The sequence below is a fragment of the Stylophora pistillata genome, chromosome 9 (assembly GCF_964205215.1).
Source record: "Stylophora pistillata chromosome 9, jaStyPist1.2, whole genome shotgun sequence".
Taxonomy (NCBI): domain Eukaryota; kingdom Metazoa; phylum Cnidaria; class Anthozoa; order Scleractinia; family Pocilloporidae; genus Stylophora; species Stylophora pistillata.
This window is the reverse complement of record NC_142527.1, coordinates 28077343-28104035: the sequence shown is the minus strand read 5'-3', so window position 1 is coordinate 28104035 and position 26693 is coordinate 28077343. Positions and strand designations below refer to the sequence as shown.

Sequence of the window (26693 nt, the reverse complement as noted above, 5' to 3'; positions counted from 1 at the left end):
GTGGGAAATAACCTTAAAGTTCAAAAATTGGTTTTAGCCCTGATTTCAGCATGGAGAGAGATTACAGATGACATTAAAATGTGGTAAGAACAAAAAAGTGGCACATGAGGTATAGCCGAGTATGTCACTGATACCACTGCATTTTGTTGTCTTCTGTGATTTATTACGGTACAGACCCATGGCAACATGGAATTAATTTGCTCCATATGATATAAAAGTAACAAGTTGCTAATGGTGACATCATATCAGCATCTTTCCCAGAATCAATCAAATTGCAGATTTCATTCTATTATCATATGATGTAACCCCTTCCCTAGCTTTAAGTATTTTCAATCCAAAGTGTGAAGTGTTCATGAATGACAAATATTAAGTAATTATGTTTAATAGTTTAATAATGCTTTTTACCACTGTACTAGAAACAATAAAATAGGTACAGAAGGTAAAGGAAAGCAATAGGGGGAAACTGAATTCCCATATAAAAACTGCTCTCTAAGTTAGAAGATAATAAAATAAAAAGAAATGACAACTACATAACCACACATCTAGATAAAAAAGAAAATGGAGAAACTACTATGTCTTGACAATAAAATCAAAATATAGTAAATTACAATAAATGATACAATAAAGTCCAAATACAGTTAATCATAGTAAACAATACAAAACAAATAAGTACAAAGATAATTAAATAATCAATTTTTAAAGACATTTAAACTGGGAGCCGACACAACAGAATTAGGTAATGAGTTCCAGTCATTAACATAATGGTTAAAAAATGAGAATTTAAAATAGTTTGTCCTTGTGGCTCTAGGTCTGATTTTAAAGTCATGGTTCCTTCTAGTTCTGGTCGGGCCAGTCAGATCAATATATATCTATTATCACACGACTCGGGTAGTCAGAGGGCCAATAACTAAAATTAATCAATCAAAATGCTCTATTGCCAGTCAACATTCTCTCAGTATTGGACCGGGCACTGTCCCAAATGGTCTCAAATGATACCGCACTTGTGTCCCTTTGAACTTCAGTCGTATAATAAATCTCTTATTAACCAAGCTTGCTGGATCCATTCTGAGGGGATCACAACATCGCATTTTTGTGGTCATTTCAATCCATTCAACACTGGAGGAGCCTAATCTCTTAAGGTGCAATGGGTCAATTCAGTCAGAATAATAAATGCAATCTAAGAATGATCCTTGAGATTCGGCATGATACTGAATAACAAAAAACTTATTGCAATCCCAACAAAAATTAGCAAAAGAATGCACAATATAGAATAGTAAAGGTAAAATTCCAATTAGTCATTCAAAAATTCTTGCATTTTGTGTTGATTTGAGCTTTATATTCAGAAGAGTAAATCTACTTAAAGTTTGCCCAGGTTACAAAATCTTCCCAAAAGTTGCGTCAGTGAACGTACTAGCGCCATTTCATTGAAATGAGGAGAGTAAAGGTTTGTAAAATGTGATAGTCATTTCTTAAATCTTAGTGAACTAATGCCTAACTGCCCAAGCTACACTGCGCATATGAGCGCGATCGAAAAAAGTTCATCGGGCGGCATGGTAAGTTTTTTCCGATCGAAGCGCGTTGAAAAAAGCATGGCACCTTAAAACAGACTTCTTAGAAACGTGAGGCACACCAGTTTTCTTACTACATACATACATACATACATATAATTTTTGTTAAGGCAGGTCGGTTTGTGGCAACCCAAAGGCTGGTGTGGACCTGCCAGGAACTAAAAAGGAACTACTTAAATATATGGACAATTCTAAGGAAAAAGTAAAGAAATTTTAAGGACTTAAAAGTATAAAAAATCCGTTTGCTTTGATGTTATCACACAGGCCTCCTTTTCGAATTGAATGCGATCTAATGTCCTTGAGGCCTGTCTAAGTTTTTGTTTAAAAATCTGTAGAGAGGAAGCATCCTTGATGGCTTTAGGCAGCAAATTCCATACAATGGGCCCTCTGTACCTTGCACTATTTCTACCAAGGTCACTGTTACACCGTACATGCGGAAAGTCATTAATACGCCTTAGATTATAAGTACTATCAATGTTGCGTTTTGTGAAAAGGGCAGTAAGTTGATCAGGTAAACTATTATAATGTACTTGATACATTATAGAAGCGAGTCTACGTTTGTAAATATAGCCTAATGATTTCCATTTAACTAGGTCAAGGACGTCAGAGTCAGGAGTTTCGCTGGGCAGTTTATGGATTAGTTTGGCTGCTTTCAAGTGTAAATGTTCCAATTCATTAAATGTAGATGGTGAACAGGACCCCCAAATAGCAATGCAGTATGTGATGCTTGGGACAATCCCAACTCTTTCAGAAAATGACGAAAATAATACACAAAGCCAGTTTAACCTGCACGTGTTGTTTGAGTGTAAGTTCGCGCACAAGCGCGATCGAAAAAAGTTCATCGTACGCTATTTCATAATTTGAAACGTTCGTAATGAGGAGAGAAAAAGGTTTACAAAGTGTGAAACATGAACACATGGCTTTCTTACCTCTCGCAATGAATGGCAAAAATAAAACACAAATCCAGATTAGCCTACACATTGCTCGAATTTATCTCGGCGCCCATCACAGCAAATGGCACTGCAAAGTTCGGTGGGCGTTGAGAGGGTTTGGTTTGTAGTCACATAGTCTTGCGGGCTCAAGAAAGAAAACATCGCAACAACTGAAGATAATCGTGGGGAGGTGGCAGGATTAAAATGAGAAACGGTTTGTAGCAACACTTCCATCCTTTCTAGGTTCACAAATTATCGGGAAAAAAAAAATCGAACTGTCAATCATTTAAACTGGCAGCAGGTTAGACTGAAGAAGGAGTATGTGAACGAGTAAGTCGAACAAAGTGTCTTTGTTTAGCCCACCCCGCCACGAAGTGGTTTTGCCATTCACTCCCAGCTCTTTGTCCGTTCTTTACCACTTTCTCTGTTGTCGAATTCGACCGGAGCGAGAGCTGAGAAACTTTAAACCAGTCTGCTAAGAAAATTATTGAGCACTGCTCTTTTATTGCCTCAGTTTGATAAAATATGAAGCAAACTACCGTATCCTTCTGGATTTCATAAAGAAAACACCATCCAAGACCCTTAGATCTCTCTTTTCACAACGAATACGCAAAATAAAACTTTACATTGAAAGCGAGACACAACGAACACAATTTTCTTCCAAAATTAATTTTCGGAAATGTCCGTTGAACTTCGTTTTGGCCATAATAATCTGTCAATCAAGTTTCAGAGGAAGAAAAAAAGCCCTGTTCAACAGAATTACCGAAGAGTTCAAAAGGAAATGAAATGATGAGAGCATGATAATTATCCTCGTCTGGATTTAACAGTGATCGTGTCATGTTCTGGGTGAGTATACGAAGATCCATACACGATGACTCAGCAATTTTCCTTAGAGCCAACTTCCGGGGAGCCCACAGCTCCCTTCGGTGGGAGTAAGCGGAGTCCGAATGAACGTTCGGTTAGCCCGCTGCAGCGTCAGAAGAAACAAACACCTAGTATATAACTCACCTCGTGGGTTTTCGAAGAATTAAATTTGAAGAACTGGCTTGGCTAAGCTTCCTCCTCTACCCTATCACGATGCCATAGATAGAGAATATGCAGTTTGATACGGGCATATCCCCTAACTTGCGAACTAGGGCGTAAAAAGGGGTATACACAGTACAATGGCAACTATGTCTACCTTTCGTGTGCTGCAGATTACATCCGGGATCGGGAATGTCAAGTATGCTGACGTCATAATGAAATGCCCGGACTCATACACCTTATTCCAAAATGGCTGAGACTTTATAATTCTTTTCTGTTCATGTAAATTAGCCCTCGATGCCTCGATTCTACCAAGAAATTCTTTTCAATTCTGAAGATGCGATCGAGGCATCGAGGGCCAATTAACATAAGTATAAAAGAATAATACAATGGTGGCTATTTTGGAATAAGATGTATACACCAAGTGAATTCAATGAGTCAGTAGTGGGTTAATAGGGTTTATTTGAACGGACAAGAGCCCTTTGTTCTCCGTCTCTAAGGTTATTTATTTTGTACATTACATTACATTACATTCTCCTCGGTTTTCACGGCCATGGAAACGTCCATGAATCCCCTACGATTATATTTTACCAATGTTTTTCGAAATCTATCATCGAGGAACAATTAATTTCTCTGAATTTTAACCTTCGTTACCTCTTAGTACTCTGGAATTTTTTTAATGTTGCGAGCCATGAACAATTCTAGTGACAAATTTTTTTGATAATGTGTTTCTATTCCTACATGATTCCGAAATATAATAACATTATGGGAATACCCACTCTTAATAGCCTAGGCTTGTCATGTTCTGGCAAGCTCTTCAAGATAATAGCAAGATAGGTTCCCAAAAAGATCATTATCTTCATCATTAAAACTTAATTTTTCACGTTATCATCCTTATTATTTTTCGTCAACATTATTATTATCTATATCACTGGTATTAGTACTAATACAAGACAGCATAACATAACCAGTGAATTAAGGCTGAAAGTTTCTAAAGAAACTGTGGTGCTGCGTCGGTGGGGGTAACAAGGTAATTTGGTTGAAATTGTAAATTGGCCACCGTAACGAATAAAAAAGCTGACGTTTCTTCGCTCTAACATAACAGTTTTTCAAGGAGGAATAAATACAAAAACACAAGAATACCCCAAAAGGGATGGAAGAAGGTTTGAGATAAAGAAAATAGCACAAATTGTAAATGAAGATCAAGGGTAAGTTAGTCTAACTTTTGTAAGATGCATGCAGCACTAGGCTTTGTTAAAACTTGGTATTTGAGATACTAAGTTTTAAGAAAGCCGGGATATCTTATCCTATAAAACTTTGAAATAAAAAATATGCACGTTACCAAAACGTGATTTAAAGTGCATATGACACGAAATTTTTTTCTCTTGTTTCTTGTATTTGGATAGCTACAGAAAACGTTTCGAAGCCTTAAAAGTGCAGGAAAAATCTAAAAAGCAATTTTTTTTGCTTTCAAAATACGCGCAATTTGCTTTCAAATTTGTCCCGGTCATCGCGCGGCCAAAATCGCACGTGACGTCACATTGTGTACCCAGATTCTACAAAGTCAATTGAACTTTCAGAAGAGTCGGACTGAAAGGAATCATAAGAATCACTGGACATCTGTGCCTTTCAATGCCCTATCTGTTTACTACGAAGTACTGCAGAGTCCTCTTAGTGACAACAGACCTTCGCGGCAAGAGTACACGATGTGACGTCACGAATAACTTCGAAGGCGATAAACTACGTCCCAGTCTCCGGGACAAATTAGAAGGCAAATTGCGCGTATTTTGCAAGCAAAAAAATGCTTCTTACATTTTCCAGCACTATTAAAGCTTCGAAAGGTTTCCTATAGATATCTAACTACAAGAAACAAGAGAAAAAAATTTCGTGTCATGTGCACTTTAAAGTCTAAAATAAAACAAGTTGAAATGGAAAGTCGAAGAACAATATTGTCAGCATCTGAATTTTAAAGAAACTATGCCTTGAATGAAACAGATTGACCAGAAATAAATAATCATTTTAAATTAACGATTTGAAATTTACAGACTAAAATGTACAGAAACATTTGTCCCTTGAATAGTGAAAATTACAGGATAAATCAACATTATATTTATGAACACACAGTTAATATTGCAGCTCTTAATTCATCGGGAGGTGTCAGTGTGTTTCCAAAGATTTTCGAAGACAGCTTCCATGATTCATCCGTTGTTGACACTCAACAGTAAGCTAGAATGAAAAGGGAAAGTTTAAGGTTGCGAAATTTGTAAGCACACAAGACCCGTGAGAGAATTGTTAGAGTTAAAGGCAACATGTAACTCAAGCTGCAGAATAGAGCCTATTTAATCGAGATTAAACAGCGACATTTAAACGTAACCCAAAGTAATTATTGCCGTGATTCTCGATAACAATTTTTGAAACGCTCAGTGTCTTCTTGTTCTTTCCAGAAGGAGATCATTATCCCTCCTTGTCCCTTCCAGTAGGGTATCATTTTTTCCTGGCTCTAAGCTCTCTTGCATTCTGATGTCACGGGTAAATAAACCTTCATTTCGCCCTGGTATCACTGGAGATCAGATACGCTGATGGCCGATAAAGGTAGTTCAAGTCTGTACTCGAGTCCAGTGCCCCACCCAGCCGGGCTTATCCCAGTTTCCATTTGCATGAAGCGACAAGGTGTATTACTACCCCCCCCCCCCCCCGATGGGATGCCAGGCTTTCCCCGGACACACAGGCACTGTGAGAGTTAAGTGTTTTGCCCAAGATTACAACACATTGGCCAACCTTTTCAGCGCACTAACCACTAAGCCACCGCGCCTCCTACGCCGATGCCGATAGGATAACAATTGCACTTCGATAAATACTTCCTTTGGCCGTGCGTGCGCAGCTTTCGGTTGCGTGAATATTTCAGAGAAAAATATTTGTCGTGAAATGGATCCCTCGCCGATCATTCCATCGTTTTGGCATGGCGGGGAAGGTAGTTAAAACCCAACCCAATTTGACAAAAATCGTTCAGGGGAAAATGACAAACAACAAAAATACACTGAACGTATTTCAAAACACTTTCGAGAGAATTAAGGGAGAAACAAGAACGTTAAACTGTCACTGTGTAATATCGAGTAAATGGTTATGAAATAGGTTGTTGCTCATTGGCAGCTGGATGATTATATAAATTTGTTCTGTCGTCTTATGACAAAGTCCCTAGATGTAGAACTCAAAGTTTCGACTGCTTACTGCAAGGCTTCTTCAGACGATGGGGTCGACTGGTTGCGGCACAGCATTATGTATCATGGTGGTCTGTTGTGATTGGGGCATTTCGATCCGGCTATTGTCTCCATACACCATGGTTTCCTCAGGCGTTCGTTGATTTTGATGTTTTCTTATCATAGGCATCCACGCTTCCGGTATTTCGGCTCCATGAACCCTGTTTATGTTGTTTGGGTTGAGTCTTGTGTCCGTGTGAATTGCCCCTTTCACTTTCCTTGTGTACCAATGGCTGTCTCGGTCAAGAAGCTTTACTTCGTTCCACAGCGGCTTGTGTCCGGTTCCGTTGGCATGTTCTGAAACCGCGGAATTCTGAGGGCGTGCGAGTCGTATATTCCTGTCGCCTTTCTCGACACCCTCGCAACAAGGGAACCAAAGGGCAAACTACTCACAAGTGTTTACAGAAAACCCACACACACCGACCAGTACCTCGCGTATGATTCACACCATCCACAATCGGTTAAACGCGGTACTGACAAATGTTTACATGATCGGGCCAAACGCATCATCACCAAGCCATTAAGAACAGCCCAGGAGAGGAAACATCTATCTACAGTTCTCGTCGCCAACGGCTACCCTCCGTCCTTCTTACAGAAGGTGACCAAAACCAGGAAATCCAACACCAGAATTCAAGTCTACCGCAGTACTGCCAGACATCAAAGGAGTCTCAGAACCCCTCCACCGCCATCTACAGCAACAAGGAATACACACCGTCGTTAAGTCCGACACCACACCAAGATCTCGGCTGGTCAGATCAGAAGATCCCGCTCATCCGTACAAGCAAGATGGCGTAGTCTACAAGATACCATGCACATGCGGCACAGTCTACATCGGAGAAACAGGACGACCCATGCAAGGGACAACGAAAGAACACGACAGGGATGTATGACTCGCACGCACTAAGAATTCCGCGGTTTCAGAACATGCCAAAGGAACCGTACACAAGCCGCTGTGGAACGAAATAAAGCTTCTTGACCGAGACAGCCATTGGTACACAAGGAAAATGAAAGGGGCAATTCACATAAGACTCAACCCAAACAACATAAACAGGGTCAACGGAGCCGAAATACCGGAAGCGTGGATGCCTTCACTAAGAAACTAAGAAAACATCAATACAAACGACGCGCGAAAAATCCACGAAGGCCTGAGGAAATCATGGTGCATGGAAACAATAGCTGGATCGAAACGCACCAATCACAACAGACCACCATGATATATAATGCTGTGCTGCAACCAGTCGACCCCATCGCCTGAAGAAAACTCGCGGTAACCGGTCGAAACGTTGCGTCCTACAACTAGTGACTTTGTCGGGAGACAACAGAACAATCTTATATTATCATCGAGTAAATTGGCACTAAATTGCAGCTTGAGCCACCTGTGTTAGCGACCGGCAAGGAAAAAAAGGTAGACAATTTTCCTGCCTGTGACCTGTGTGTCTGAGCGGTCCTTTTATCTGTAATACTTTCCCCCACTCCCCCTCCCTACCCCCCCCCCCTTCCTTCCCCGAAGTGATTAAATTGTCACTTGTCCTAAATGTAGGAAAACGTCTCGCACCTGTGAAGTCACTTGGTAATCTTGGATATCTACAAACAGAGAGAAACAAAGGGCGAACAACAGAAAAATATCAGTTTTAGTTCGTCTCTGTGTTTGCAACCTAACCTCTGATTCAAGAGCAATTTTCAATAGAGCAGCAAAACCTCAAAGTGTTTCTCCAGAAAAACTCAAGCCAACCTCGGCTTAATCCAAAAAAACCAATCACGATTTGGTTAAACATGCGTGATTGCGCGTGAAGTGGTTGCCTGTTTTAATTCTGAGTTCTCATTGGTTCTTTCTGACATTTTCTTTCTTTTGTATGACTGTTGTGACTACTTCGGTTTCGGCATTTCGACACTGATTTAAAATTCACTTTAATATAAACTCAGCAGAGACACTAACTCGATTTTCCTTTCTTCCTTGGACTCATCTTCGGCGTCTTGAATATTTCCGCTTAGCAAGGCTGGAGGGGAAATAACGGTAAACAGAACAGTTTCTAAATCGCGAAAATCGAGGTACAACCTTATAAATGTACATGTACACGGGGAACAGCAAAAGGGTTGTACAAAGTGAAACACCTCCGAATGGTGGGTTGATAATACTAATAATCATAATAATTAAAATAATAATAATTCTCATTATCATCTAGCATTGAACATTCCACGTGGTGGCTCTTCCAGGAATGTTGGTTTTTGCGAAGAGATGAAAACCAAAGGACCCAGAGAAAAACCCTCGGGGAAAGGAGGAGAACCAACAACAAACTCAACCCACATGTGTCGTCAGGTCCCGAAATCCAGCCCGAGCTGTAGCAGCGGGAGGCGAGCACTCATCCCCACTGCCCAGGTTACAGTGAGTATCAAGGTAAAAAATAAACAAATCGTGTGATTTTTTCTACACGTATATATCAAATTTAAAGTTCACTTAATGATTTTCCTAATATTTATACCGTACAGGCACCCATAGTACTCCCTGTCTGAATAATATATTTGAAAAGCTACTGACTTCTCAGTTCGAAGAATTCTTCAATGGGCTCCAATCAAAGTTTCTCTCCGCCTACAGAAAATTTTACAGTTGTGAGAATTCGCTTCTTAGACTAACAGACGACTGGAAAAGGAGTAGAGACAAAAAAAAACTCGTTGGGGATGTCTCAATGGACTTATCGAAGGCGTTGGATACGATACCACATGCTTTTCTTTTAGCTAAACTAAACGCGTATGGCCTGAGTGACAGAGCTTGTACGCTCTTCGAGAACTATCTCTCTGGAAGATTGCAGAAAGTCAAAATTGGAGACGTAACATCTGAGTGGGTGTTGGTCTCCAGAGGAGTACCTCAGGGCAGTGTACTCGGGCCCCTGTTTTTTAACATTTTTATCAATGAATTATTTTATCATATTACGGAAGTGAAACTTCATGCGTATGCGGACGATGAACAGTTGTATGACTCGGATAAAGACCCTAAATTACTAGACAAGAGGCTAATGCATCAAGTTAATATTGTAAACGAATGGTAATAAAAACAACGGTATGCTTGTCAATCCCACCAAACACCAAGCCATGATAATAGGAAACTCGGATCATGTATTCTCTTTTCCAGTGCGAAAATCAATCGAATTGTTTGGAATTACTGTGGATGACAGACTTGGCTTTGATGAACACATCTCTAACATGTGTAAAAAGATAACTAATCAATTTAATTTTATAAGCAGATTCCGTAAGCTCATACCAGCTACTGTATTATTACGTTTCTACAAAGCGTTTATAATGCCGCAGTTTATGTATTGTTCCACTATATGGCATTCTTGCAACGCTAGAAATAAGGAGAAGGTAGAAACACTGAACAAACGTATTCTTAGGGTCGTCTTAAATAATAACGCTCTATCATACATTGGCCTCTTGCAACAAATAGGAGACTGTACTCTTAGCAATAAGTGGATACAGAATATGCTCAGTTATTTTTAAATGTCTTAATTTTGAACATTACCCACAGTACCTGAAAGAATTGTTTACTCTGAGATCTGTTGACTATTCTATGAGAGGAACCAATATTCTTACTCTTTTTTGCCTTGTTACTACTACTTATGGCATAAACTCTCCCAGTTATACAGCTGCTAAGTACTGGAATGATCTACCGGATAACTTGAGAGTTATTTCGTCTTTAAATAATTTCATTTCAACAATTCGTCAACATAATTTTATTATTGAGCTAATAATAATGATGATAATACTTTTATACTATTTCTAATTAATGCAAATAGTAATTAATTTTATTCTAGGATTAAATTTTTTTTCCTCGGAGATACTAGCCCACCTTTGGCTACTCTTAATTCGAAATGAAATAAAGTTTTATGTATGTATGTATGTACGTACGTACGTACGTACGTACGTATGTATGTATGTATGTATGTATGCATGCATGTATGTATGTATGTGCACTCACGATAAACGTACTTGCAAGCTTCAGCGACTTCCAATACTTGCTCTGCTCACCGACAACATTTACGATGGTCTCTAAACAACTAAATATGTGGAGAGAAACGAGAATCCTCAGGTTAGTTGGTGGGGGAGTGTTTATTATTTTTTGGTAAAAAAATAAGCTTGACAACAATGTTGAGAACTATTAAGTGCAGCGCAATAGCTTCTATTCACAAGTAGTAACAAATGAGGAGTCCATCCAGACCTTAAATCACAAGAATAATTTTTATCGCGAATTAAACAACGAAACATAAAAGAATTGTTTGCTAGCTTTCATTTGAATGATCTCACACTGGGGTGACATCCACGGATTAGGAAGTTAAACAACTTCTTTCATGAAGCATTATAAACAGCACCATAATAATAGCCATCCAAATGGCTACACATTAAGTTTTATCGAGCAGATTTATTACAATCTCTTTAAATTAAAAATTACCACAGGTGATCAGAGTAAAGTATTAGGGGTCCATTAGAGGCATATTAAGCTCTTATAGCTCCTATGAGCCTGCAATGACATATGACGCTAGAAGTGGCAACTTTGTATAAGCAACAAAATTTACATCTAAATTTATATATATATATAATGGAGACCGAACAATTTTTGCGCCGCATGAGATGGAAAGCATTCCACTTTTTGAACCCAGGACAAGCGGAAGAGAAAGAAACTTTCGGCTTCAAGACAAACAACTGCCCGCCGGTCATCGAAAAGCTGCGCGACTTTGAGGACGGCATGCAACGATTAATCCAAAGCGTCCAATTCAAGAATACGGAATGCCAGTTTCAGAAAGAGCTGAATAAAGACATCAAGTTGATTAAAAACGAAAATCGCTTATTCGTTAAAGCGGACAAATCTACCAATTTTTACAAGCTAGAGGCCACGAAGTAAAATCAACTCCTGAACGACAACATCACCAAAACATACAAGAAAGCTGACAGCAAGCAACTCACAAAAACTGACGCCGCAGCCAAAGCAATCACGAAGAAACTAGGTATTGACGACCGGGTCGAAGTTACCGCCCAGAGAGATGCGTTCGTAACACTTAAAGACCATAAAGACAATTTCTTAAACCGACCCACTTGTCGTTTGATCAACCCATCAAAACAGGAAATTGGAAAAATAAGCAAGAAAATTCTCGAAAATATCAACCAGAAACTTGTAAATGCAACAGGCGTTAATCAATGGAAGAACACATCCTCTGTGCTGCAGTGGTTCAAAAACTTACCAAATAAATGCGAATCTGCTTTCATCAGCTTCGATGTTGTAGAATTCTACCCCTCAATAACGAAAGATCTACTCGGACGTGCCCTCGACTTCGCGTCTAACTACACGACCATCTCCCCAGATGATCGCCAAATCGTCCTACTTGCTAAAGAATCACTACTATTTAGCAATGGGACCTCTTGGCAGAAGAAAAATTCCAACGGCCTTTTCGACGTCACCATGGGAAGTTATGATGGAGCGGAGACATGTGAACTAGTCGGCTGCTACCTCCTATCACAGCTTGCGACTATACCAGAAATTAACATCGGGCTTTACCGTGACGACGGCCTTGCAGTTATAAACCAAACACCCCAAAAAGTGGAGAGAATTAAGAAACAGATTTGCACGATATTTGCCCAAAACAACCTTAGAATTACCATCGGGGCAAACAAGAAAATCATCAACTTTCTCGATGTAACGCTTGACCTGATAACCGGCAGATTCGGACCCTATTCCAAACCAGCAGCTACCCATCTATACGTACACAGCAAGTCTAACCACCCACCTTGCATACTACGAAACATCCCCGAAGCAGTTAATAGAAGACTTTCTGAAATCTCTTCTGACGAAGACATGTTTAACAAAGCCGCACCTCCCTACCAAGACGCGTTACACAAGAGTGGCTACACATACAAGCTGCACTTCACTGAACCGGAACCGCACCGACCGCAATACCAAACCAAAAGGCGAAGAAACATAATTTGGTTTAACCCACCATTTAACAGAAACGTACAGACCAACATTGGTAGAGCGTTCATTAACCTTATTGACAAGTGCTTTCCAGTCACCCACAAACTGAGGAAAATTTTCAATAGAAACACCATTAAACTGAGCTACTCATGCACACCAAATATGAAACAGATCATAGACGGGCATAACAAAGCCACAATCAGGAACGCAAAAATGTCCGAAGATAGCCGCCCCCAAAGATTGTGCAACTGCAGGAACGAAAACGAATGCCCTTTAGGAGGGGAATGTTTGCAAAGCGAGGTCGTCTACCAAGCCACAGTCGCTACCAGGGAAGAAACTGAAACTTACGTTGGCCTCACAGCGACAGATTTTAAGACTAGATGGCGCAACCACCAAATGTCGTTCAACCACGAGAGACGGCGAAATGACACAGACCTGAGCAAGTACCTGTGGAAGCTAAGGGAGAGGAGGGAAGACTATTCGATTTCATGGAAAATTATTGCTAGGGCTAGATCATATTCCAATGCCACAAAACGTTGCAACTTATGCCTCACTGAGAAATTTTTTATCTTGTCTTATCCACATGAGGCCTCTTTAAACAGGCGAAGTGAAATAATATCCAATTGTAGACATCGGCGAAAATATATTCTCAGGTATTCTTAACGCTATTATCGGCGCGCGCACGGTTTTCAAGATTTGAATTTTTAAACAATGCCATGTGATCACGTTGCTGAGTTAGAGTTAACCGCCACGATGCCTCAGTGTGTATGGAGTTTAACTGATGAGTGGATCAACTTTTGTTGGTCTACGAAACAGGCTGTATTAAAATCCATATGTGCGTCACTTGAGTAGTCCATTTGCTACTATATATATATATATATATAAATATTATGAGAGGAAAAAAGGACGTAACTACATTTCCCGACAAGCCTGTTTCGTGAATCGCTTCACTCTTCATATATATAATTATATATATATATAATTATACCTCAAGAATTAGGTTACTTGAACTTTTACTGCAACTCTGAGTTTCATGCCTCTTGCGAAGCAATCGTCAGGCAACTGCCAGAAATAACGGTTACAATCCACCAAAATTTAAAAGACGAAACAATGTATACATGCGCGCGCAACATACTGCACGCGCTATCGTAACGTTAGGTTCTTTAACAGGAATTTCCTGACATGTCTGCAACCTGATGTCAGCTCATTTCTTTTGTTTAAACTTGCCATCTGCGGTTTACAAATGATAAAATATTTTTCCCACAAACACAAGTTGCATCTTTTAGCTACATTGGAATACGAACTAGCTTGTTTCACCTTGCGCCACTTAATATTAAACTTAGTGTCCTTATCTTTAAGACTCCATATATATTTGCTAAGTTCAGTAGCATGCCTGTAACGTTCGTTTCGGAATGAACACAAGTGGTTCCTGTAACGCATTTTAAAAGCGGTGTCACAGAGACCAATGTACGTTTCCTTTGCGGTTTCTGTGGTGACCTCTGCCTGGTAAATTATGCTTTCCATGTTACAGTTTCCATCCATGGGGCCCCATGGATGGAAACTGAAATATATATATATAATATGTTGTTGGTCAATTTGTTCTTTAGGTAAATTTGTTTCAAAATAAATTAATTTGATCTCAACCTAGGTCAGTTGCTGATGTCTGTCTGTCTGTTTTTTTTTTCTTTTGGCTGTGTTGAGATGTCTGGAACCTGAGGGAATAATTGTTTTAGTATAATTATATATATCATCTTGCAACAACGTATTCGCAAGCTACCCCCCAATTCCCAGTATATATATATATATATAAAGTGTGACTTGATTTTCGTAGAACAGTGCTCAATACATAGAAGTAGAGCGAAGTATATATTGTGGGAGGAAAAAGACAAGTAAACTACAAGTTCATCCCTACAAGCCTGTTTCGTGGTCGCCCACTCATCAGGGGATTTAATGAGAATAAACTTTACCATTGCTTATATACAATATAATTTGCATGATCTAACTAGTCTAATTTATGCAGTGCGAAATTGACAGTTTAGTTGTTGCGTAGGAGGGCTATGCTTCTGCCGACAAAAGAACACATGCCCGCTTGACGGAAACTGCCTGCAACCATCAGTAATCTACCAAGCCTCCGTTACACGCAAAGACAACAACACGACAGAAACGTACATCGGACTCACAGAGAATGACTTCAAAACAAGATACAGAAACCACACCGCATCATTCCGCCACGCTAAACACAGAAACTCTACCGAACTCAGCAAGCACATCTGGACCCTCAAAGACAACAACATCGATCACTTTATTTCCTGGCGCATTCTCTCATCGCACTCACCGTATAACAGCTCAACTAAAAGATGTAACCTCTGCCTCAAAGAAAAATTCCTAATCATCTGCCGGCCCGATCTATCAACACTAAACAAACGTAATGAACACGTGTCTTCATGCAGCCACAGAAGCAAAGCCCTCCTACGCAACAACTAAACTGTCAATTTCGCGCTGCATTCATTAGACTGGTTAGATCATGCAAATTATATTGTATATAAGCAATGGTAAAGTTTATTCTCATTAAATCCCCTGATGAGTGGGCGACCACGAAACAGGCTTGTAGGGATGAACTTGTAGTTTACTTGTCTTTTTCCTCTCACAATATATACTTCGCTCTACTTCTATGTATTGAGCACTGTTCTACGAAAATCAAGTCACACTTTATATATATATATATATATATCATCTTGCAAGAATGTATTCGCAAGCTACCCCCCAATTCCAAGTATATTATAGAAAGGTAGCACATTCTCCTCAGTTATTTTAAGACCTTGAGTGTTTGTCCGGCCGGGGCTCAAACCCTCAACCTCCTGCATAACAGACCAGCGCTCTAACCAATTGAGCTAATAATTGGGTTACCTGTCACAAGGTGTCATGGGGCCATCAAGACGTGGGCATGGATCTCCGAGAAGAGAAGAAGTACAAGCGCACATGGATTCCTCCACTGAAGTAAGATTATAACCTCCCTGAAACAAGCAAACAAGCAAAAAATTATTGACAATTTTTATCACTGTGACTGAGCTGAGGGTATTTTGAGCATTTTGCACCTCATTTATAGGAAGAGACTGCAATGGAGCAGTCTCAAGGGGGATGGGAGGAAGAGGAAACCCACTTAATACATAATTTTGTTAACAAAGGACGACTGCTCAGGAAGCTCATCAGGCTCCAAACTTTAAGGCACATATCTGCTAGGCAAGTGGATACATGTACAGACACAAAAAGTAAAGGAAAAAAATTGGAAAGGGAGAACAAACCAGTAAGCTATTGATTGAGTGCAGTAGAGCAATTGAACTCAGGACTAACGAGGAACAAATCTAGTTGGGTGGTATAACATAATAAGCCTGCAAGCACCAAGCTCTCATTATTAGTGTTGCAGGATCGGATATGCATTTCTCTGCAAACAGGAGGTGGGGTGAAGTTTTCCAGGAGTCTGGCACTAATAAAGCAAAACCCCTTGTACACCTCTCACGGGTTTGCATTGCTCAAGGCTTCATCCTTCTGCATGGGGCAAAGAAATGCTTGTGCCCAAGCGCCAATTGTATGGGACTACTCTGGGGGACTGAGGGACTGAGGAGTTAAACTTTAAAACTTCAGATTTCGAATCCGATATCATCAACTTCTCTGCCAATCCCTCTCCAAACAAGCAAGAATAAGTCAGTTTTGCAAAACTCAAAAGGATTGACCCTTCCACAGGGTCACTCTAAATGAACACAAGTACCTCAAGAACAACAACTACTCTTCCACTGGCTAAATTCATCAGCAATCTTGTAAGATGATGGTAACCTTCCGGTGTTATATCACAAAGTCCCTGTCGATTAAAATTCAAATTCAGTCTCACATAAAAAATAAAATAACATTGAAGAGGAAACAAATTCTTAACTCTAGACACATACACATGAAATCTTATTTTTACCAGTTAAGTATGACAATGTGCTTAAGATGCATGCCTGGAGGAAGGGGAGGGGGGTTACTTTCTAGTAATAGGGTCAAATTTTCACCACAGGGTTGACTATTATTGAGAATACTTTTTTCAATAGAGTTATTAGAATGGGGTTGCACATTTTTGGAATTTGGGGGTTAAAGAATTCATGGTCATTTGTGTCAAATCAATCTAGGATAACCTACTAAAAAGATGTTGTATATGTTGTAGTTAAATTTTATACTTGGTTCAAATTTTATTTTTCTAGTTTGTTCTTGATCATGTTAATGTATGATAATGAGTTTGAAACAAAGGAAAATAAAATGTGAACCAAGGATAAAATTGAACTGCAACATATACATAGAAAGTGACTGAGTTAAGATTGCAAATATTGCATTTGTCCAAAAGTGACTAAGATGGTGGTAGGGGATTCTAAGAGGCCAGCCACACATAACCCAGCAAAAATGTGACCTGCGTGGGCCTCCTCCCCCATGGATGGGAGACCAGTTCATCTCAGGGTTACCCCAGGAATTTCATTGTGGGTATGCAAACATATACTTCTAGATGGAAAGAGGCACTGAGTGAAAGTAAAGTGTTTAGCCAACAGAATAATCCCCCCCCCCCCCCAGGTTGCAAATGCAGACCTCTCCACCCAAAGTCTAGTGCACTGACCATTGGACAATGGCTTTCCCCAACTGGATTAAAGTGAAAAAAAAGAAAAACAAAATTAAAATAAAACCCTGTTCAAGTGTACACAGACAATTCTTCACCTTTGGATCTCCTTGAGCTGAGTCAAAACCAGCCGACACCAAAACAAGATCAGGATCAAACTGAAATAAATTTCACAGAGGATAAATACTCAAAATCCTAAATCCAAAATATCAATTTTAATTTTTTTAAATTTGTAATTCAATACATAAATCCAGGATTACTCTAGATTTAATGCCTTATAATATTTTTAATTGATGTAATTTAAGATTATGCAATCTCCACTCTTGACCAATCAGACAAAAGTTGAACAAATTAATGCAACATGAGTTCTTATCTTATTGGCTCCATTTTCTAATCATTTTCTCTCTGACTGGCTAATACCTCAGCTTGAATAAATTAAAAACAACAAAAACACCAACATTGTCACCTTCAGAAGAACTTGAACCACCTGTCATAGTTTAACAATACTTTTAAGGATTTTTGGGTGGTGACATGTCAAATGATGGAAATAACAAACTATGTAAAAAAGAAACCTACAGGAATAACACAGCTTCAAACCAATGCATTACCTCATAAGCAATAGGAAATAAAATGTGATGAAAAACAGCCAAATAATCAGCATCACCCATATGTTTCTGTTGATTCAAAAAACAATACTTTTTCAGGAAAAAATTTACCAATTATTGTAACCGATTGACTTTTTTTTTTTTTCAACTCGTACAGTTAATCCCTTCATATTCAATAAAAAGCTTGGCAATCAAAAGACAAATGAAGACTTTTAAAATTTCAAAGAACATTTGTCAAAAATTATGCATTTCAAATAATCCTGTTTAAATCGGTTTAACTTTTTTACACCATATATGATTGGCTAAGAGAAAGCAAACTATCTCCTCAACTGCTTAGAGGTGTTCCCTTGCATCCTTCTATATAAAGCCAAATCAAATGATCATGCTCGGCAGTTGTAACAAACTTGGTTTTGGGTCTGTAAAAGTCATCTAAGAACCTCTAGATTAAGCACATTTCATTGCCATTTACCTCATTCCAAGGTACATTGACAGTGTACCCTTTGCCAGGTCCATTACCAACAACATCATAATTAGCATAAGTAGAGAATGGAAAAAAACTTGGCATGATCGTATCGATGAATGGAGAAGTACAAAACACTAGGAATGAACCATAAACAAGGACAGTGAGAAACAAAAATACTGAACAGCACTCTTGATCCTCATCCATAATGCAGCACTGTATGTTAATCAGTCAATAGGACTGTGCCTGACAATATATACCTGGGATCAGATTCGAAGAGATGTTGAGTGCTGTTTCCATGGTGAATATCCCAATCCACAATTAGAACCCTAAAAAAATTTTAAGCCAAGAATTAAATGAAATCATTGATCCCTAGTAAAAAAATTTAAAATCATATTGTGGCTCTTTAAAGTAATTCAAAAGTCCATTGGCCTGTACAATGCTATGTTGGAAAAAATCCCTAGAGACATTTTAAAATCTGATAACATCTCAGCATGGCTATGAGGTGAATCAGCACAAATTGGGTGCTATGTTCCACAAGATTGTAAAGAACAATCGCTTATTCTCATTCAGCTAGTTTATAATTTCTGTAAAGTCTGATGAGCCATCTCACAAGTTCAACTGTATTTGAAATAAAGGCTGATAGTTTCGAAAGAAACTGTTTGGGGCTGCGTCGGTGGGAGTAACGAAATAATTTGAATATATCAACGAAGTTGAAATGGTAAATTGGCCACCGTAACGATTACAAAAGCTGACGTTTCGAACGTTAGCCCTTCGTCGGAGCGAATGTATTTGAAATATTTTCTTAACAGATGACAAGAATTGAAGGGTTCAAAGTCTGTTACAATTTACCTCATTGCCATGAGAAAGACAGTAATGTGACAAATAAAATTACTCATTCCCACATGCCATTGCCCTGTTCCTTTTCAACAAATATACCTCTGCACATTCCATCTTTGTTGAGCTATTTTTGCAGCAACAGCCACATTGTTGAAAAAGCAGTAACCCATAGCAAAGTCAGTGTCAGCATGATGTCCTGGGGGCCTGATGAAATAAAAACAAACTGTGTAAAATTTGGGCAGGATGGAGGGAGGGAGGGGTTTGCAGTGGATTTTTTGGCAACAAGTTAAGTTAATTTCATGCAGAAACTGCGCATGCCTCGGCCAAATAAAAACAAAAAATGATTTGGGGTTCTCAAAGTGGTTTTCCTTATATTCTCATCACTTGATTGCTGTATTGTATATTGAAAGTTTTGGGAGAAAGTACACAGTCATTTACCACTTCTACGAGTTTTAGGTTTATGCAGCTTCAAAATTTAATTTATTTATTAATATGTGATACACCATCTCATTGTGGATGTTACAAAACCCATACCACAAAATACCTCAACATGAATACCTTACAATAGCTACTGCATTTTGAACCTGTTAAGTAAGAGAAAAAAAAAAAAGAATCATTTAATGATGGCCTGGTCAATCTTAAATTAAAGGTAAAAGCTATAAATATTGAGCCATTATTTTTTCACCTTGTTTGTCGCAACAGCTTCCACTGCAGAAAGAGTACAACCACATGCAACTCTAGCACTTTCACAAGCATGCTGTTAAAAACATGAGTAAACTTCATTCAAAAAGTCTAACGGAATACTGATTAAAAACAATTTGTCTTTGATACATTAAATGTATGGAAAATCATCCATAAAATTTTTTATAACCTAGCTACCATACTTTACCTTCAATTTTTTTCTTATTGGATTTTCCATTACAACATTATTGCAATAAATTAGGTGAACATCTTCTGCAAAATTAGGTGATTGATCAACTGCTGATGGCCATAATAATGCTTCCTTTGAAAGTCTAGATTACTTACTAAATATTATTTTAATTATCATTAATATTTAATGAGTATTAACTATAATATGACATTCGGATGTCTTTGGGAGGTGCTGTCCAGTCTCTCAGACTGGAGAGTAAATGATCGTGATATATCAATATTTTACAATATCTAGCAGGTACAAGACAACGTGACACTCAAACTTGCCATTTTTTTCATTTACTTCAGATCTATACTGTAAAATTTTACTGGAAATCATGTACTAAAACAAAATGACAGAGTACAAGTAATACATCAAGAACATATGCGGCAAGAAAAATTGTCCTCTTCCGACTTCTGAATTCTGACTATATAGTTATGCTCCTTTTCATTACATTGATAATCATTGTTTTAAAACTTAAGAGAGCCTTTCATATCATTTTTAAACATTATAATTATTGTGAAATATCTGGTAAACCAATCCTTACCTTACTCATGTAGACCGAGTCATAATCACAAGCCCCCATGTTATACAGTTCCTCTTTTGTCATGGTCTGAGATGATTTCATCTTGTTTACATGTTCTTTACTGTCAATGACAATGAATACTATGTATATGATGCATTTTCATAACTTGTTAAAGGGACAGGCTGCAGAGCCAATTAATCCATTCAGTCACATTTGAACCAAATCAGATTGAAATTAACAAGTGTTCACATGCACAGCTGGCAGTTAGCATTTCTTGCAGCCAGCACCAGTTTGCATTCAGCTTGGATTTTCTTCAAAGTTATGTTTATTAAATTTTATTGGAAATTTTGTTTTGGGAGGAAAAAATTAAGCTATAAAATAATAATTAAAATATTCAATTATCTACTTGAGAGAGATAATATTTTATCCAAGGCATATGAAATAATTAGAGATTTGAAGATCAAAGAAATTATCATTTGACAGCATACCTGTGTTGACTTAGCAACTCTTCATCTGTAGCAAGTCGTGGCTTGAGAAAAAAATAATCATGTCATACATATAATAGTAATTATTACTGATCTTAAATTAATTGGCGCAGCTTCATCATAAAATTATAAATTGATTAAGGTTATATAATTATATTCTACACTAAATAATTATACTTTTGGATACAATGAAATATATGAAGTTCATGTATTTTGAACTGCGGTATTAGATACGTATGATGCACGATCCTCGCAGTAGATAGCGCTATTTAAGCAATAGCGAAAATATCTACTGCGAGGATCGTGCATCATACGTATCTAATACCGCAGTTCAAAATATATGAACTTAATATATTTCATTGTATCTGATTTATCACTTTCACGGGTTTATTACGAATCAACTTAACGGCCTGCTCCCAGTTGGCTTGTTAGCTCAATTGGTAGAGCACTGCACTAGTATCGCAGAGGTCAGTGGTTCGAATCCCGTACAGGCCTGATTTTTTTTCAGGTCTGATTTTCGCTATTGCTTAAATAGCGCTATCTACTGCGAGGATCGTGCATCATACGTATCTAATACCGCAGTTCAAAATATATGAACTTCATATATTTCATTGTATCTGATTTATCACTTTCACGGGTTTATTACGAATCAACTTAACGGCCTGCTCCCAGTTGGCTTGTTAGCTCAATTGGTAGAGCGCTGCACTAGTATTGCAGAGGTCAGTGGTTCGAATCCCATACAGGCCTGATTTTTTTTCAGGTCTGATTTTCGCTATTGCTTAAATAGCGCTATCTACTGCGAGGATCGTGCATCATACGTAAATATACTTTTGTTGGAATTGATATCAACCTATCAATTATTTGAAACTTTCATAATCATTACTAAAAATTCTCAATAATCTTTATTTGCAAAGTTGCTCTGGTTAGATAATTTATATTACAGGAAAACATTGCAAGTGGTCCTCTATCAACTGAGTTCAAAATCTCTTTAGAGCCAGATTTCAGAAGGGAACTAGATTCATCTCAGTCTATTATCATTTGTAATTCAAATGTCAAATTAATTGCAGACTGCAGCAGTTTGAATGATTTGCCTAACTTAATTAAACTTCCCTAACTTAATTAACTTAAACCACCTCCCGGTTAGCTCAATGGATAGAGCGCTGGACTGTTGTGTGGGAGGTCGAGGGTTCGAGCCCTGGCCGGACCAACACTCAAGGTCTTAAAATAATTGGGAAGAATATGCTACCTTTCTATAACATCAAGAAATGGTTAGATATTCTAGTCTTCTCGGATAGGGACGAATAAATGGAGGTCCCGTCTCCTACAGGGTTAGGGGTAGGAGACGTTAATTTCCCACGCACGAGATTACTGTGTGATGGATGTCATCCCCTGGGGTGGGATGGGCGGGTTAGGATTGATTGTAAAGCACTGTTGATCTGTCATTGTAAATAGCGCTCTATAAGTGATAAATTGTAATTGTTGTTGTAATTAATTTAGGACTCACGTCTGGCAAGAACAGTGATAAGTCAATTAACATACTTACTGGGATTTCCTGGCACCTTTCCAGGAGAAAAGATTCCTTGTGTTTGTCATATGGCCGCTGTATTCGATCAGGAACCTCAGGGTGAGTTCTAATATAAAACAAATTCAATGCTTCATCCTACAATACAGTGGATTGAAAGCAGGTAGATAGATGAAGTCTACAAAACCAGGCCAGCCATACTGGAGGCAGCTGCCTATCTTGATTTCCATTGGAAAAAATAATGAAGAGTACCTTTCAATCCCTCAGATAAGATGAGCTAAACTATCCATTGTGTCTGGGGAGTGATGGTTATCCCACTGAACTCTGGGTCAAAGGCTTTAGTCTGATAATTTATAGTTTTGTCGTTGTTCAACATAACCGCATCCTAAACAATCTTCAATTTAGCTTAATCTTTCATCTGAACTTTTATTTTTGTGAACAGTGTCAAGAGGGCTGAAGCTTACTGATTGCATAAAAAAAGGGGGAGAGGCCCCATACATGCAATAACAGTATTATTCATTAACTTAAAGTAAATACATACCACACACTAGATAAAAATCATAAAAAATTATTGGGTTACTTACACATCCCATTCATTGAAATGCTTTTTCATCCTTTCATCAAACACAATTCCAGTTTTGAAAGAGAGAATTAATAAGGAATTTAGTGCTTGTACCATTGTCAGTCTTCAAAATGCCAGAGGTTTTGAACTGAAATGTCTAGAGTAAATTACAATATATGGGTAAGGTTACCCTTGAAAAAAAAAAAAAAAACCAGCAAATGCTGAGAAAACAGCAACTGTTCTTGAATTAAGTAGTCATTAATAGAATTAAAAGTGAAGTAGGAGTTGTTATATGTTGAACAAGTGACTTTTTCCGATACTTAAAGGTATCAAGATCGTTTTGCACTAGTTTCACACAAGACTGTTAATTTGATCCAAGTTCATCTCCTGTTGGCCTTAAAAGTTTACCCATATAGTTCGTAGGAATCAGTAGCTCAGCCACATACATGATTTGCAACCTAATTGGCTCATTGTTTAATAGAGATATGATCTTTACAGGTCAGCTGTTTAAAACAATTGCAGAAAAGAAGCCTGAATAAATTCAAGCTTTGATGAGACTTGAGCCTTTACTTCCCAGATACTACAGCTGAGCCATTAATAATGTTTTAGAAATTAAGGCTTAAGATAATAGTTATTGTTCCAAATGAAAGTAACTTTTAATTCAAAATTCTAATTATTGGTCATGGTCATGGAAATGCATGTTGAGTATCTATGTTTTATTACACAACTTGGGCAGTCAGAGGGCCAATCACTAAAATCAACCAATCAAAATGCTCTATTGCCGGTCAATATTCTCTAAGTATTGGACCGAGCACTGTCCCGAATGATCCCGAATGATACCGCACTTGTGTCCCTTTGGACTTCAGTCGTATAATAAATTTCTTATTAACCAAGCTTGCTCAGAAGCGTACTGGAAGAATATCGACCCTCGGTCTTTTTTGTACGGACCTCGCTGTGCTCGGTCCGTACTGTCAAGACCTCAGGCCAATATTCTCCCAGTATGGCCCTCGCGCTTGGTTAATAAGATATATCACTGCAATGCTTGAAGAATTGTTTCTGTCAATTCCTATTAACATTAAAATTTCTATAAATAATGGCTAATAACTAACCTTTTGGCCACAACAGCTAGTTTATTCATTATCTATGACTGCAAATTGCAAGACAAACAATAGGTAAAAAACCCTGAACACAAAATTCCAAGCTTAAGAACCTCAAACAATACATGGTCAATCTTCATACAAATAAGAGGATTGAGCTAACCGCCTCCCGGTTAGCTCAATGGATAGAGCGCTGGACTGTTGTGCGGGAGGTCAAGGGTTTGAGCCCCGGCTGGACCAACACTCAGGGTCTTAAAATAATTGAGAAGAATTTGCTACCTTTCTATAACATCAAGAAATGGTTAAATATTCTAGTCTTCTCGGATAAGGATGAATAAATGGAGGTCCCGTCTCCTGCAGGGTTGGGGTAGAAGACGTTAATTTCCCACACACAAGATTACTGTGTGATGGATGTCCTCCCCTGGGTTAGAATGGGTGGGAGGGTGGACTAGCACGAATGGTTCTTATGTTCCTTTCTAGTTCTTCCCCACTGCAAAACTTACTGCAGTGAAAATGGACTAAATTAAAAATTAAAAAATTAAATTACTATGTGTAGCCCTTTTAACAGCCCTAACATGGGTAGCCATAATTCTCCATACTGTTCTCTATAGATTTTCTATTGAGTTGACAAGGAGAATTTGTCCACTTATCGCGAGCTTGTCTAGTTGATGATCATTCTCTGTAAGGAGAAATTAGATGTCAATACATTCTTAGGGGTTAAAGAGTTAATACCCCCAGCCCCCCTGCCCCTGCCCCAAACCTCGATTGGTTGTTTTCACTCTTGCTAACCACATGAATAATACCAAACTAGGTAAAAAACATCTAGGTGAAAAACGTTATTTCCAATTAAAGCTAGGCGTCTCATCTACTAGCTACATGCACTTAGCTTGGTGAGAGTTATTTATTTTCAGAACGATCGTTTGGGGGTTAAAAACCCTAAGTAGGTAATTATTCCTGGTGTCCCCAGTTAACCACCACGTGGAGAAGACAAAAATCATTTAAGAGTCTCGTTGCAGTGCGTTATGAAGAAAAAAAAATTTGTTTACGTACCTTGTCCGCGCGCCAACGCGATAAAGTATTGTGGTTGATCTTGTGTTATATTTATTTTCACTCCACCAAACTCACCGAAAGGCAATACAGCGAACTCGTGTGTGCAATGAAAACAAATCTGATAACCTTACCCGCTGATTTAGGAAACGAAACAAAAAGCCTGCTTCGTAAATTGGCCGGAACGGAAAAGCCTTTTGCGGGCAAGAAATAGTAGCTTCACTAAGCACATTAGGGTCATCGGAGATTGCGTGACAAAAAGCTCCCAGCATTCCCTATCCTCTGAAGTCCTACAGACAAGAAACATTTCGTTTCCAAACCTCAAATTATCTCTTTCTTTTTTTCCTACTAATTTTTTTTTTTTTTTACTGTTAACCCTAATCAGAAGCATAGTTATGTCAGAAGGTTATGAGCAATTTAGGTTTAAAAGCTTAGTCCCCAATCATTTTTTATATTTTCGGAATGAGCTGAGGGGAGGCGGGGAATAATCACTGCAAGAAGTCACTATTTTGTCACGAGGATTACGAAAGGAAAGTTGGCGACCAAACGAGCTAAAGTGTAAAAAGAAGAAAACCCTTCAGTTACAGTTTTTAGAGAGTATTTGAAGATAAAAACTGTTCAACCAAACCCGGACTATGGTGAGTGCATTTTGAAGAAAGGATTTTTTCCTTTTGATGTCTTGAAATCCATATGAAATGAACATAGCGTAATTTTCTTGAATGGTTCGTACCTCAGCTCGACTTTACTGTATATTTCAGACGGCGCCGTTCTTTTCCTTAAGAGGAAAGCTGAGGAACTTGATCTCGCATTTAAATGTGTAAAGGTAGATATGCGGAATTCTTTAGCCCGGAATAGTACTGAATGGTCTTAAACATGGAAAATGATTTGATTAATTACAAATAAGAGGAAAACTTGGTTACTGGTCTTACCTCTCTCTTAGCTCTTGTTTAAGGTAGAGGAGCACGTTGGGATTTGCGTTGTCGCGGTGTAGCTCAGTTTTTTATCCAGTGAACTAAATTTTAATAATAATAATCTTTATTTAACGTGGAGAAACACTTACCCAGCAAGCGTAGAGCCTTTTCTTTTTCTTTTCTTCTTAACCCTCCTTTTCTTCTTAACCCTCCTTTTTCCCTTTTCGATTCGAGGACAGTTAAAAAGGCTCTGCTCGCAGAGTAAGAAACACTAAGCTGAAAGCTAGTTTACAGGTTTTCTACCAAACAACTGAAACAAATAATTCAAGTTGAAAATAACATTATTAAGAATC

At 38.4% G+C, this 26693-nt stretch overlaps 1 protein-coding gene and 2 pseudogenes across 6 annotated transcripts in view; 1 reads left to right on the top strand and 2 right to left on the bottom strand.

The window, feature by feature from the left end:
* LOC111341757 (uncharacterized) overlaps window positions 1-2655 on the bottom strand; it is a 42951-nt gene extending 40296 nt beyond the window's left edge. Inside the window, exon 1 of one of the 5 annotated variants that reach the window (XR_002695881.2) lies at window positions 2498-2653. Coding sequence is in view for 4 of the 5 variants with exons in the window: in XM_088732694.1 (XP_088588820.1) it covers window positions 2498-2549 (52 nt within the window). In the remaining variant the exon portion in view is untranslated. Of the gene's footprint in view, window positions 1-2497 lie in introns of all 5 variants that reach the window. The other 4 variants (XM_088732694.1, XM_088732693.1, XM_088732695.1 and 1 more) reach the window with 4 other exon arrangements.
* A 1313-nt stretch (window positions 2656-3968) lies between these two features.
* LOC111341762 (protein deacetylase HDAC6-like) lies at window positions 3969-26086 on the bottom strand (annotated as a pseudogene). The gene is made up of 19 exons (XR_015991536.1): window positions 25433-26086; window positions 24395-24432; window positions 23308-23442; window positions 22745-22832; window positions 21205-21245; window positions 20738-20837; window positions 19966-20037; window positions 19839-19864; window positions 19380-19484; window positions 18701-18769; window positions 18450-18577; window positions 17984-18049; window positions 17474-17533; window positions 16503-16592; window positions 15644-15750; window positions 10762-10829; window positions 8717-8777; window positions 8336-8364; window positions 3969-5749 (listed from the first exon to the last, which is right to left on the bottom strand). The product of XR_015991536.1 is annotated as a protein deacetylase HDAC6-like (transcript).
* Window positions 6707-8050, top strand: LOC148724162 (uncharacterized; annotated as a pseudogene).
* Window positions 26087-26693: the final 607 nt, after the last annotated feature.